The sequence below is a fragment of the Coturnix japonica genome, chromosome 1, assembly GCF_001577835.2.
Source record: "Coturnix japonica isolate 7356 chromosome 1, Coturnix japonica 2.1, whole genome shotgun sequence".
NCBI lineage: Eukaryota > Metazoa > Chordata > Aves > Galliformes > Phasianidae > Coturnix > Coturnix japonica.
Window position 1 is genome coordinate 161,482,853 of NC_029516.1, and position 15,073 is coordinate 161,497,925.

The 15,073-nt window shown below is 38.1% G+C and overlaps 1 protein-coding gene across 3 annotated transcripts in view; it reads left to right on the plus strand.

The window, feature by feature from the left end:
- ALKBH8 (alkB homolog 8, tRNA methyltransferase) overlaps positions 1-15,073 on the plus strand; it is a 45,330-nt gene continuing 30,257 nt past the window's right edge. Inside the window, exons 1-8 of one of the 3 annotated variants that reach the window (XM_015852227.2) lie at positions 1-115; positions 1,409-1,525; positions 2,517-2,660; positions 5,315-5,555; positions 6,689-6,820; positions 7,637-7,732; positions 8,640-8,744; positions 11,515-11,585. In XM_015852227.2, coding sequence (XP_015707713.1) covers positions 1,505-1,525; positions 2,517-2,660; positions 5,315-5,555; positions 6,689-6,820; positions 7,637-7,732; positions 8,640-8,744; positions 11,515-11,585 — 810 coding nt within the window. In that variant the 5' untranslated portion in view covers positions 1-115; positions 1,409-1,504. Of the gene's footprint in view, positions 116-1,408; positions 1,526-2,516; positions 2,661-5,314; positions 5,556-6,688; positions 6,821-7,636; positions 7,733-8,639; positions 8,745-11,514; positions 11,586-15,073 lie in introns of those variants that run through there. The other 2 variants (XM_032442176.1, XM_032442177.1) reach the window with 2 other exon arrangements.

Below are 15,073 nucleotides of genomic sequence, written 5' to 3' on the forward strand. Positions count from 1 at the left end.
AGAATCATAGGATGGCTTATGTTGGAAGAGACCTTAAAGATGATTAAGCTCTAACCCCCTGCCAACTGCTAGATAAGGCTACCTGGGGCTCCACCCATCCTGGCCTCAAACACAGGTAACCTCCAAACTACTTCTGAGCCAGATTTGCCTGGTTCCAAGTTGTATTTCTTATGCTTTTGTGTGAAACAGTTTGACGCTGCTTATGCCTCCTCATTGGAACCTGCACACAGTGGAACTGTTGTCCTTCTTTCACCTGACTATGTCAAAAAAGGCTGGGCTGGTCAGACTGTGATCCAGTCTGTCTTTTGGCTGCTTATGAATGGGCATTTTAACTTTGCCCTTTGTTTTTAACTGTATTCTTTCTTCCTTGAGTGAGATGTAAACTCACTGTGATTTTATTTATTTGTTTTTAATCTAAGCAAGTGTGAGATTTCTTAGTCATTATTTAGTTAAGGAAGATTCAGTTGACTTTTCCTCTGTGTGTGTTTAAACCTGGTTGAAGCTAAGGTGAAGAATACTCGGTGATGAAGCTATTTTGAACTTTTTGTCTTTGGAAGCAAGTATGATATTTGTCAAGGAATGAACTGCCAATTGCATGCATGTTTTCCTTTGGGAAGGGAAAATGATTATTAAAGAAAGGACCAAGAGTATAAAATATGCATAAGGCCCTTAGTAAGGGCTGTTATTTTGAAGAGAGATAGGAGACGATTATTAACAGATTCATAGTGAAAAGTGAGATTACAGGAAGGACTTTCTCTATAATCCATTGAGATTCTATATGCTTCTGAAGCCATGGGAAATAATTTCAGTGGTCCCCTCTTTTTTTCTGGTACTGTTCCATGTTAGAGGTCAGTCACTGTTGTGATTACCTTTTCCTGCATTATGTGTGCATTGTGTATTTCTGGGTTGTGCTTGAATTAGCTCTCACTAGAGACCCAAGGAACTAGTAGGTTTTTCTTAGTGGTAGGATGGATTATATATTAGTCTCTTTGTTGGGCTCAGTTATATGAGCTTGGAATTGTTGGTGCCTACTATATCAGTAACTTGCTGGGTTTGTAACTTTGCCAGAAATTATTGCTGTCATCGGTTTATATCTTTAACTATTGTTTTAATTGAGTTCTCTGTAAGGTTGGGTTTAGGAGTGGAAGAGTAAGAGTAGTAGGAGGAACCAGCAAATGGTGAGAAGAGAGGCAGAAGAGTTGAGTCTTCATAAGCAGTGTTTATTGTGCTGCTTTTTGAAGTCTGTTATTTCCACTCACTGCTGTTGTCATTCCAATCTCCTTTAAAGAATTATCCTTTCAGCACACGCAGTAGTTGTACATTTTGTATAGAAGAATGTTTACTAAGGCATTCAAAACCAACCTGCACCAAGTATTAACATGAAACATTTACTTTTCCCATTTTCCAGTAGTACATTGTCCTGTTATTGTGATATGTGCAGTACCAGGAATCAGCCTTGCTGTCTTGCAAGCTGGAAGAAATGCAAATAGATGATAGTCTGTGAATGCTGCTGACATTTAAACAGGTAAGTATAATAATAATTGACATAACTTTTTTTTTTTCTTAAAAACAAACTGAAAAGAAACAACAAAATCCTCAATGTTTTTTGATGTGAAGTGAGAATGAGAAAAAGGAAGAGGGTAAACTCAGCTGGGTGTGATGTTGTCTGAGTGGTAGATATTGGTGGCAAAAGATGCAACAAAACCTGGAGAAGATTAGTGAGTGAGTTATACTTTGGAAGCTCACTGGCAGGTAAATGGTGCTCTATTGCCCCTAAATTCAGTAGTTAATTAACAGACACCATTTTCAGCTGTACAAGTGTGTATGCGGTGTGGAACATCCTGGTTGCTGGTCTTCTAACATCAAAGTGTTGGACATGTGTTGTTGGTATTATTTTTCCTCTCAAAAAAAGCTTTTTTTTTTTTTCAAATGTTGTATTCACTTGAAAGTGGCAGGTATGAAAAAGGAGGCAAAATGGGAACAATTCGTCTCCAGCTCGAGCATTCACTGAGGCATTGACTAGCTTAGATGCCAAGATATTACAAATCTCTTGGCAGTTTCATGTGTGTATTTTTGCTTGACCTGCTTAGGAGATAAATTTAAAGAGAAGAAGACAATAACTGAAATTGTTATATGGAAACAGGAGGGGCAGGCAGCGTAAAAACTTGAATTGGATATAGAGATGCTGTGAATAAAAAAGTAAAGAGGAAAAGAAACTAGAAAATGTGGCAATCTTTTTATAAAGATTTCTTTTGTGGAAGAATCCCCTTGATAAAGGAGCTAAATAACAGTGTTTCCAAGATGGGGGGAAAGCTGTGCTATTGACTGAGGAATAGTGTAGTTTGTGAACACTTTCGTGTCAGCCTCCAGTAGTTTATAAAATCTGGAACTATTAAAATTCTCATTACTCTCCTGAAGATGACTTGAAAGGCAGTGACATCTGCCACATCTCTGTAATAGACTGAAGTATTACATTTTTCATGCACTTACTAGGTGTTTTTACTTCTGCTTCCCAGATCACAGGCATGGAAACTGGCAAGAACGTTGAAGATCATTTGAAAGTCCACAAAGTGAAGAAGAAGATACTGAGGAAGCAGGTCAGAGCCCAGCATACGCTGATGAGACACGAAGGCATTGAGTGTGTGTCCCATGCTACGCAGGTGACTGACAGTTCTGATTTTGGTGTTATGAGAGAATACCGCTTACCTGTGTTCTGCCCTCACGTATATGTTGGCTAAAATGCAATTGTTTAAAAAGCTCTTACTGAGATTGAGGGTTTTCTGTGCTTTTTGCTTTCAAAGCAGAACTGTACTTCATCAGTTTAATGCTGATGGAGAGACTGTGACACCTTATGGATATATATATATTTTAATCTTATGCAGTAGTTCCCTGGGCTGGGGAGAACAGCACAGCATGAAAAATGTTACCTTTTTGAAGGAGACAGAGAAACAGAAGAAAGGCCTACATGGGTTGTTTTTTTTTTCCCCCTTCTTCTTTGGCCCTTAGCTTTTGTATCTTTCTTCCCAATGTACTTTTTCATCAAGTATAATTTGACTCAGCTTTTAATTCCCTGCTAAAAAACTTGTATACCTTAGAAGTCTTTTCCACGTTTTCTTCATCTTATTTGGTTTAGGCTATGGTTGTGTAGAAACTGAACTGGCTGACTGACTTGTAGCTGTTAAAAAGGGGTGAACTTTCTCTTCCCTCGCACAAAAAGGAACAAGAGAGAGGGTTATTCTGCTTTTTTTAAGACAGTCAGTGAACTTTATCATGTTACTTTATTCTCTAACCTACCAGAAAATTGCCCAGCTTTTTGGTCTGTTAGTGTTCTGCTGCAGTAGTTTCAGCAAATCAGAAGTACCTAGTAAATACCAGTGGAACAAAACATCCATGGCAAGATGTTTCAGACAGAGGAGAAATTAAACAGTCTTACTTCCTTCTGTGGGTTGTGGGGAGTTGTTAACTTCAAGCATACTGTAACACTGCATCATTTACTGTAGCTTTGTTTATCCCTCAAGTTCTTCCCATTCTGAAACATAATGCTTCTTTATGCTTTGTAACAAAATTGGGCTTAGTTTACACTCAAATTTCACACCATATGGGCATGTCCTATAATGACCCAACAATCTTGTAGATTTTGGAAGTTCTTTGGAGTAGGGCTTCATTCTTCTAGTTTGGTTTGGAGATGAGTACATGCTCCAGGATTTATTCCCCTTGTCACTGCCCCGGCTACCAAATTGTCTGTCTAATGTATCCAATGACTATTTTTGATTTCTATAAGCTCCTCATGTACGACAGAATGTTTTAATAAAAGACAGATGTAACTAACTAATAGTGCTAGTGATGAACTTGTTGAATACGTAAATTGCTTTTAGTTTTTGTAGGAGTTTGATTATACTGAAATTGCTCAGTCGTAAGAATGTGAACAGTTGCTGTATGTGCCGCTGTTGTGTAGTGAAGGTCTTCATAGAAAATGTGCCTTCAACCAGTGAAAGCACTGCTTTCCGTCTTCTCATTTCCATTGTACACCTATGCCTTCCATTAGTAAGATTCTAGAAAATAATAATGAGGTGTGATCACCTTTGAAAAATGTGATCAGTGTAAACAGCATGATGTGGTTTAAGAAGTAAGCGTTAACAGAGCCATCACAATAGACATAATCACAGCAGTGTCTCATGTATGCGCACTTGTTTTAAAATATTCTTATCGATCCCTCTGTTCAGTTTTAAACCTAATTTTCAGTCTCTTAGGAAAGTGAAATGCTGTCATTTGAAACTTTTGAGCACTTTACCAGCTGCTTTCAGAAGTCGGAGAGCATTTATAGCATTTAAGGAAAAGATTGGAAGCTTTCTAGAAATGTGTTACGTGTAGTCAATCTGGGAATTGCTGGTAGTTTGGAGTCACCAGAGCTCTATCAAAACTTCTAGTCTGCATCCTCATTTAGTTTTAAAAGAAGTTTAAGACTCCTTTTAACTTCTGTGGTTAGATTGAATGTCTACTTATAGTATATGGTTACCTAAAAGTCAACGGAACTTACAGTTTTGTTAAAGGGACTGCAAAGGTTGCTTTCTTTCTTGCTTTTGTAAAAGAGTCATTTGAAAGGTTCTATTTTTGTTTTGTTTCTGCATTCTCTGATAATTCTGTACATAAATCACTGTGAAAGCCCTGAGTAAAGCAATTAGTCTTTGTGCTCAAATTAATCTGTATTAATAAGGATGGGGCATAAATCCCCTTTGTTTATAAAAGCAAGAGGGTGAATTCTCAGATAAGTGTGTTGGAACAGAACTCAATGTTCTGTTTATAAAAGCTGATTTTTTGTTTCTTTCTTTTCTTTGCTTTTCTGAACCTGTTGTAGTATGGTGAGATGGGAAGGAATATCTGTCACTTTATGCTCAAAAGGGCTCTTTGGCAAAGATTAGAAAGCCTTTCTTAACAACAATAAAAAAGAATCACCGTATCTGAAGATTGTTGTGTTTGATACTGAACAGCAGCAGGGCTCTAGGAAAATTCCATTTTAGGAAACTCAGAAATAATATCTGCCAATGTCACTTTTTTCATATGATGCACTTCACACAAATGCCAATTTGAAGCTGAAGTGATGTTGTAACAGCTTTTGCAAGTTTACAAATTCTCCCAGAATTTGTGCTGGATAGACGTTGCAAAAGCCTCATATCAGGCTAATGAAGATGTAGAATATATGAGTAATCTTTGCTTTTTTCCGTTATAATATGAATTACTCTCTTAGTAGAGTTTGTTTTGGATCAATTAATAATCAGTAATTGTATTTATTTATTTATTATCTCTCTTCATTTAGAGCCTAGTTATTGCCAATGCTGGCCTGGGTAATGGAATGAGTAGACATCAACTGCACAGGATAGTAGAAAACTATGGAATCGTGGAAACACTTCTAATGCCACCAAATAAACCATATTCATTTGTGAAATATGAGTCAACAGAAGAAGCCAAGAAAGCCTTTGATGCCCTGAATGGAAAAGAAGTAACACCGGAAGACACTGACCAAAACATTGTTTTGTATTGTAATTTTGTTGAAAAAGGTATCATTTTTGTACTCATCTGTAAACTTCTTCCATAGCGCTTCTCTCTGCTTTTTTTTCTTCTTAGATTGTAACTGTAGCTAAAAGGGTGCTAGAATAAAAACCGGACTTTAAGATTGAGCATAGAAAATTACCTTTTGTCCTTATGTTGCATGATAAGATAGGCAGCTACTGAAGTAGTTTCAAGACCGTTCATTGCTGCACATGAAGGTTCTCTGATTTGAAGAATTAAGCTGGGACCCAGGTGATTTCTGGATTCGTTGACTTGGTTTGGACTTTATTGGGCTCTTTGTTGATGGTCTTGTGATCTCTGTCTCAGTGCCAGTATGGAAAATAAACAGAATAAGATTTCTGCTTGTTTCTTTTTTCCTTATACTTGGCTGACTGTATGCTAGGACAAGAACTATGTCTCTTTCTGTAACATTTTATGGTGTTTAGTATAAGACTTCCTTGTGGTTTGTACATTGAATACAGCAGTATCCAATGAATAGCTCTAAAAGTACCCAGCCAACTAGGACAGCAAACTGAAAGCTCCTTCGCTGCTAGCATTTGTTCTTGTAGATATTGTGTTATGGTCCTCTGTGTTTGTGTTCCCTCGCAACGTGGTGTAGGGAACCTGCTTTGGCAGGGGGGTTGGACTCGATGATCTCTAGCGGTCCCTTCCAACCCCTACAATTCTGTGATTCTGTGTTTGGTTACAAAGTGCTTTCCTGGGAGTCAAATAGTTATTTTAAAAAAAGAAATCATATTTTTCTGTGGTGGTTGGAATAACAAAATTCCATGGCTACTCTGCTTTTCATCTATAAGCAGGGGTTAAAGCACTGAAGTTCTAGAATCCTCAAATGATTGGAAATTTTTTGCAGTTGTTTTAACAGGAGGATCACAGGCAGCTTTACGTTTGGGTAGTCTGGAGTCTTATGAAATTTACACAGTAATGTGGAGCAAAATTTGGGCCTTAACCTTTTTTTGTTGTCTTAGAAAGGGATTCACCAGGTTAGTCCTTAGTGAAGGCTCCAATTTAGCATTAAAGCAAATATTCCTACAGCCATAATATATTCCCATCTGTAGTAAATATTCCTGTAGCAATCATGTGGCTTCACTAAGTCAGTCTGCTCTTTTTCCATGCACTGCAGTTTTCTGGAAGAATTCTGTTCCTGCAAACTTGCCTCCAGGCCTCAAAGTCATTGAAAATATTATTTCTTCAGAGGAAGAAAGGAAGATGCTGGAAAGTATTGACTGGAGAGGAGATGAAAATAATCAAAACGGTGGGCAAAATCAAAGAAATTCTGACCTTCCGTCTTTTTATCTTGCTGTTTCATGAAGTTTCATGTTACAGGAATTCAGCATATTCACAAGTGTGTTGTTTGAAAACCTTCTGTGTTATTTCTCTATATTTTAGAAATGGATCTTGTATTGCATGTGATAAATTAGTGGGTGCAAGTGTTATGAATCAATATGCAGATAGATATTTATTTGAATAAGATTGCCACATCCAGAAACAAGTAGATTTTTTTTTTTTTAATAGACAGCTTATGTAGTACTTAGAAGCAGTTTCTTTTTTTAAATCAAAATAAGTCAGCAAAACACATATTTGGATGCTTTAGTTCTTTCGCTTGAGTTCTGGGGGATTAAAATCTCTTAATAAATTGGACCTAGGATCCAGTTCAAGGTTTCTGTGTAAGTTTTGTTCCTTGAAACAACACCAGTGGTTATGTTGAACTTTGTTGACTTGGTGCCTGGTCGAAGTGAAGGATCTTATTCTGTCCTTAGATTAGCAATTAAGTGCTCATCTGGAAGTTAAGCCATGAATAAAGATGCATTAGATGTGGGTCAGTAAGTTTGTACTTCTTGCATATATAAAAGCACGGTCAGTTTGACTTTAAACAGCAGTGTATGCGATGTCCTGCTGAGTTTTCAGAAAGTAATAAAGCACAATTGTGTGCCATGTAGAAAAGGGTCACATATGTTGTTGTAGCTGTTAGTGAAGGAGTGTTTAATGAAGATCAGTTGAGATAAGGACGCGTAGCAATTTGCCTAAACTATTTATGTCACCTGATCTTTGAATTTGTATCTTCTCACAGCTCAGAAGACTTTAAAGCATAGAAGAGTAAAACATTTTGGATATGAGTTTCGCTATGATAACAATGATGTTGATAAAGACAAGCCTTTACCTGGAGGTGAGAACTTCTCTATTAAATAATACTTACTTTGCTCTGACATTTGAGCCATTATGTAAAGCTTGTAAGTCTCAATCAGGTATGAGTGTGAGATTCTAATTAAAAGAGAGTAGAGATGCTAACAGAAAGAGAACCAATACTGTATCTAAAGCACACGCTGAACAATGCTGTTGAGTGGGATTCATTCCTGATTGGTGTAAGTGCTTGAAACTTGTTTTTCAAGTCTCTTGCAGCCAGGAGTTGCTATCCTTTGCTGAGGTCAAAATGAATAAGGTTTTTGGGATTGTAAATGTCATTTCTTTCTTTCTTTCTTTAAAGTTTTTGTTACATAACACAAATTTTAGTGTTTAAATTGTATATTACTTTGGGGCTATGGTGTAAACTGCAACATATATTTATCTTGCTCTTGAAGCTTGCTGGAAACGCACCAAAATTTTTCTTTGGATAGAAAGCAATTTTGACAAAGTTTGAATCAAGCTTATTTGAAGTTTAGAGCTGTTTAGTCCCAGCAAACAAAGTGAGTCCTTATGTTTTAAGCACCTACTGTGCTTGTGGGTGTTACTCCACAGAATGTAAATTAAAACCTTGAGTGAAATAGTAAACTAAAGATTCATTCCTGTTTTCAAAACCGGCTTGACTTCAGCAGATTTATTTGGCGATATTTCATCTAATTCATTAGCGGACTTTTAGGGGATAAATATTTTAGTGAGCTTTCTGCGTATCTTCTGACTTTCTGCATAATAATTTTGCTTCTCGTCTTGCAACTTAGTGGATGGTGGAAATTTTGTCTTTGATTTGATATTGTTTAGTTTATTGCATTATGCCTTTGTAAGGACAAACATGAAAGTGGAAAGGATAAAAATGTAAAACAAAGTTGTCTTGCTTAAAGCTTTGTTTCTATAAATAGGTCTTCCTGAAATTTGTATCCCGTTCTTAGAGAAGTGCTTGAAGCAGGGATATATCAAACATCAACCTGATCAACTGACTGTAAATCAATATGAACCTGGACAAGGTAAATTTGTTTATCTTTTAAAAAAATGTCAGGCTCTTCAGCTTAATAGAACTAAAGAGAATAGCTTCTGTTGGGACACTATTTTAGCCTTTGCTTAATGCTTTTCCTATGTGATCAGAAATATGTTTAATCATAATTAATGTCTTCACACTGGTTTCTGAGCCCTATTTAGAAATATAGTTTTTGGTATCATTGATACAGAAGTTAATAGTGTTCAAAAGTGCAAGTTCATAATATGGGAATTCGGCATAAGAGGTTACAGGAATAAATATGTGTTTGGATTTGTACTCAAGTGCGCTTCTTCATTTGCTTCCAGAGCCTCCTCTTCTTCCCTGTACTGTGTATATAGTCTCTAGAAAACATCTCCTGCTGTTAGTATATGTGATATAACATTAGTATGTGTGATACAGAGGCTCTTAAATATGCTGCAAGAAGAGTTCTCTTATCTTAGAAATAAGAAATTACTCCTTCTATAATCTATCCTACTCTGAAGATAAATTTGCTTCTAATGATGCCTCTAGGGAATAAATCGTATGCGGTGCTTTTACTTAAGGTCAGTCATGAAGGCTAACTATCTAGCTTCCTTTCCAGAATGGCTATCTAATATGTCCTTAGGAAAAAGGGACAGCAACTTTTCTTTCAGATTCAATGTCTGGCAGCTAATTTGGTGTCTGCCAAACAGGGGCCTGAAAATCTAGTGCCATTTGTTTATGTATCCGACAATCTGTTAAATTGTGTACTTCTGGTTGGGACTTGAGATTAGGTGAATTGATTTCTATCAAGAATAGAAGCAGTGTTTAAAAATCAAAACAAATGAGAAGAAAATACCCTTTCTTAAGTGCAGATTGCTAGGGTACAAGTGAACATAGAGTGCAGCGATATTTAGCCTGGAGAAGAGGGGGTTCAGGGGAGATCTTATTGCTCTCTATAACTTCCTGAAGGGAGGTTGTAGTGAGCTGGAGGTCGGCCTCTTCTCTTGTGTCATTAGTGACAGGACCAGAGGGAATGGTTTCAAGCTACGGCAGGAGAGATTCAAGCTGGACACTAGGAAGTATTACTTCTCAGAAAGGGTGGTCAGGCATTGGAATGGACTGCCCAGGGAGGTGGTGGACTCACCAACCCTGGGGGTGTTCAAGGAATGACTGGATGTTGTGTTGAGGGGCGTGGTTTAGTGAGAGCTATTGGTAATAGGTGAATAGTTGGACCATATGGTCTTTTAGGTCTTTTCCAACCTTGGTGATTCTATGATTCGATTTTATGATTTTACCTTCCCTATCTGTGTTATGAGCCACATTCTGTCGCCGAGCATTAAAATTGACATTTTAAAAAGTGACTGAGAACTTTAAGCAAAGCAGTAGGGGCCACATTTAAGACACCCTAAATGAATTGCTTTTTGAAGCCCCTTTCTTCAGGATCTTGACAGTGTTCAAAATTGTAGATTTATACTTAGATGTTACCATCCACTTTTGAATGCTTAGGTGACTGTCCTACATTATGCTGCATATGTGGTGTGTGGACAGCAGGAAGATGCTTGAATTGTTGTGGTGATGCTGAAATGAGCAGTCAGGGTTCTCTTGTTGCACAGTGAATTGTGCTGATGTCTTTGTGCATCTGAACACAGCTTCAGTGTTTCATACTGAAGCAAAGTTACAAGCCAACATCAAAACGTAGCAATCAGACTCAAAAAGCAGGGATGCATTTTTCTATCAGAGTAGAAATTGTCCTCATAAAACATTTGTATTGCTTTTACTGAAAGTAACGGCATTCATTATACTTATATCTGAAAGTAAAATGTGGCATATTATAAGGAAGGATGTTTTATAAAGCTGTTTGACTCTGTTAGGAAAAAATGTTTTCAATCAAGATATTTGGTTGTGTCTAAAGTGAATGTCAGTAGAGTTTTTAATAAGTGAACCTGTGTTTTCATAAACCAAATAGGAATTACTTGTTATCTGTTTGAAGAAGGAAGGTGTAGTTGCAGTTCTCCTAAGCTGTCTGCAGGCTTTGCTCCTCTGCTGGCTGCAGTTCCCCACCTTGCGGTGAGGCTTGCACAGTGCTTTTTCAGCACTTTTATGTTAAAACGTGGCTCAGGCTCCAAGGAATGCCAGTTTGTTTATTAGAAAGAGATTGCTGTCTGTTTGTAAATTCTCACATGTGCACAACTGCTCATATATACTAATCCCTGTGTATTACTTCTATTGAGGTAACCCCAGCAATGGTGTGTAGATTTCTCCTGGGAACTGTGAAGCAGAGGGACAGGGTTTGACTGTGACATTATCTATTTTTTGATGTAGGTCCTAATTCTGAAGCTGAAACCTTTTTACAGTTATTCACTTAGTGATAAAAGGAGAATTTGGGGTGATTCCTTCTGGGAGAAGAGTCTGAGGGAGAAATAGACTGGATGATCTAAGGCCCAAAGACACCCAGTATAATGTAACTGTTAGTTTAAAGCTGAGAAGAGAACATGATGATTTCAGGTGCTTGCTGCAGCAAAGGAAGTATTAGGAGTCTTTAGAGGATGAGTGGGACCTTTGTGTGCTCTGAACTGTCTTTGAGATATTACTGCTGATTAGAGGAGAGACTTCAGTTAACTGTACATCTAATCTGGATGTGTAAATCAGATGGGCTGATCCTGTCCTGAGCTGTTTTGGAAGGCAAGTATCACCCTTAGGATAAGTTTTGTTTGTTCAGCCATATATCCTATTCCATAAGGACTTCTGAATGGATACCTTTCTGTTAATATAATGATGCTTTTTCTGTGTGTGTGCAGGAATTCCTCCTCATATTGATACACATTCTGCTTTTGAGGATGAAATAATCTCTCTCAGTTTAGGATCTGAGGTAAGCTTAATATCTGTATGCACTTCGATGTTTTATTGGGAAGTATAATTTTTGTATTGTTTAATACAATTTTAGTTTTTCATGCTTTCCGTTTCACACTCATCTGAGATTGATCTCAGGCATGCAAGGTACTGTGATACGTTAATTAACTAAACAACCACGATGACGTACCAGCAATAACTCATATCCTGTTTTAAAGTTTTAGCATCCATTTATCCACTGACCTTCCTTCATTTTGTGAGTTGTGGGAACTGTATAGAATCACAGACTTCTTGGAGTTGGGAGGGACCTCTGAAAACCATCTAGTCCAACCCCCTGCAATTAACAGGGATATAACTTCTATTTGTTTCTACTTCTAGTTTTTCTTTTTGTTATTCCCTGTTCCCTTGAGGTTGCAATACAGGTCCAGTAAGCGAACGTAGATGTATTACTTGATCTTCTCAAAGCCTGAATCCTGCTGAGCTAGTCACAGTGCAGGCAGAGGTAGACCCTGGTCTTGTGTGCTTTCAATGTATGTAGACAGTGCAGATAAGGTAAGTAGGAGGGGAAGCGGAAGAACTGTGATATACCATGAATCCATGGAATGTACCAAGAACAGGACTGAGAACAGACCATTGGTTTATTTTCTGCTGTAGAGCTGCCAACCCTGCATGAGGATAACCTATCTGCTGCTTCATTCTTGCAATGGCACGGAGAGGTCTTAGATGTGTGTTTGTGTGTAGGGCTGTATCTTTGTAGCAACAGAAGCATTCTCATGTTGAAAAACAGCATTGGTTATTGCTCTTGCTTTGCCTTATTCTTTAAGCAGAGAGAGTCATGGCTGACTATTTCGAGCACTGACACTTTCTGAGTCTCTAATCTGGGCTCTGATGTTGACTTCCTCTTTTCTTCTTGTGCGTTTTCTAGTGGACATGGAGCTCCTGGGACCAGGAATGAGTCTAAGGAAGAGTAGCCTTCCCAGTAACGTGGGGCAGTGGCACCTCTCTGTTGCTGGTTGACTGAAAGAGGGATGTCAGTGATGCCAGTCCTCTCATTAATATCATGAATGTGTTTGTTCATAAAAGCCACAGTAGCATCAAAAGCATCCAGTTAGAGTAGGAGTACCTGGAATTAGTTGTGATGATTTTGTGAACAACGTCAGTAGAGTTTTCACTCTTTTGTTTTGACATCTGGCAGTTTAGACATGCCTTTTCCATGCTGCCTCTGTACTTAGCCTTGTTTCTGATCTGTTCAATTGCAGTATTATCTTTAACAGTGTCAGCACCTTTGTGCTAGGCAGCACACAGGAACATGCATTTCTTTCATGCAGTTTCTCTAGGGGAAAAGCTGCAATTGAACTTCTGTGTGTTTTATCAGTCCTTAATTTATTTTTTTAATACATACTGAATATTCAATGCAGTACAGCAACAGCAGGTGGTCCCACCTTGCACAGTTCCTGTGTTGATCTTGCAATTAAAAATGTTTCTTCAGTTTTCTTTATTAAAACTACATTGATGCTACAGTAATTCTTCAATGTTTTCTGACTCAGCCTGCAGCCCCTGGCTTTTTCTTACCTTTTCAGTTTCAATTAAAAGATTGGTTCTGGCTTTGGGTTCTCTGTTACTTCATTGGTGAGACACCATGATTATATTACAGCACGCCTTTGTGGTGGTCTTAAGCACACGGCCAAAAGCAGAGTGATTTTAATCACCTGAGAAATGCAAACTTTTCTAGGACCAGGACTGCCTGAAGGATTATGGTGCCAGTTCCATGGAAATGGAATGTATGTATTTCAGTCAGGAAAACAGCTTGATTTTGACCATTTACAGACATTTCAGACATTGGCGTTGGACTCAGTCTGTTAGATAGTCCCCAACTTTCAGTGCCTTTTCATAGTGGGCTATAAATTCTCTACTCAGATTCAGGCAATCAAAGCATGAATTAAAACAAGCCAGTGGCACATATAAAAGGCCTCATAATTTGATGCCTTTGCTTTCTGGTACTTTTATAACATTTGCAATTTCTTTAATATATTTTTGTGCACTTAGCTACTTTTCATCTGATTTTAAAAAATAAATAGATGCAATAATACATGCTTTAGTTATTTTAGGAATTTATTTATAGGGACACCTCTATTCCCATTGCAGATGACAAGATTTTTTACACTCTGAGTTGCACATATGGCAGCAAATTGTTGTACTTGCCTATTCTCACTATTCTCTCTAGTGTGACTTAATATTTTTTTTTAGCTGAATAAATTGGGCTGCAACGCAATGGGAAAAAAAGAAACATAGTGATATGTCTTGTCTTTTCTGTATTTTTCTCAAAAAGAAATGCCCACGTTTAAATTGGAATTGGACTTTGTTGTCTGACTGGTTGTACAACCTATTTCTGGAGTTTGTTAATGTGACACTGAAAAAAAAAAAAAAAGAATACAGAAAGCTTCATATGATTTATTTTTAAGTGAAGTCATGGAAGGAACTTTTCTTCCCACTGTTTGTCTGCTTGTCCTGCCAGTATCTGACTTAGGCAGGTTCTAAACATAATATGTGAAGTAATTGCCTTGGTGTATGAAAAAGGAATCTGTGAACCAGTGAACACAAGTACCATCTTAGTCTAGTGCCTTAGCAATCAGTGCAGGTTTAGAGACTTCTTATGATATCTTCACAGAATCCCAGCATTAGGTTTAGGTTAGAAAGGACCTCTTGAGTGTCCAAGGCCTTTCTCAAAAGGGTCAGCAAAGCAAGGTGTCAGAGTGTGTTGAATTGTGTTTTGCATAGCTTCTGCTGGGTGAATAGCTTCCAGTGTTTGACCTCCAGTGCAGTAAAACAATTTACATGTGCTCAGATGGAATTTCATGGGTTTTAAATTGTGACCATTCTCTCATTTTCTATCAGTGGGTGCTTTTAGGAAAAGTTTGGACCCCTCTTCATTCCCTCCCATCAGGTATTTATACATGTAGATCACATCCCCCTGAGACTTCTCCAAGCTGAACAGTACTAGTTCTTTCAGCTTTTCCTCACCTGAAAGATACTTCCTAATCATCTTCATGGTCCTGCATTGGACTTGCTCCAGTAATTCCTATCTGTCTTGTAGAGGGGAGCCTAATCCATTTCCTAGTACTCCACAATAATCCACATGCATCTTCACTGGTGTTTAGTTAAAGGTTCACCTCTCATGAACTGGTAGTTATGCAATGCAGGAGACTGTTGGCCTTTTTTGCCACAAGAGTGCGTTGCTGATTCACAGTCATGTTGGTTTTCTCCAAGACCACACAAGCTTGGGGAAGAGTGGCTGGAAAGCTGCCTGATGGAAAGGGACCTTGGTGTACTGATGGACAGTCAGCTGAATATGAGCCAGCAGTGTGCACAGGTGGCCAAGAAGGCCAATGGCATCCTGGCTTGTATCAGGAATGGGGTGGTGAGCAGGACTAGGGAAGTCATCCTGCCCCTGTACTTGGCATTTGTGAGGACTCACCTTGAGTACTGTGTTCAGTTTTGAGCTTCTCA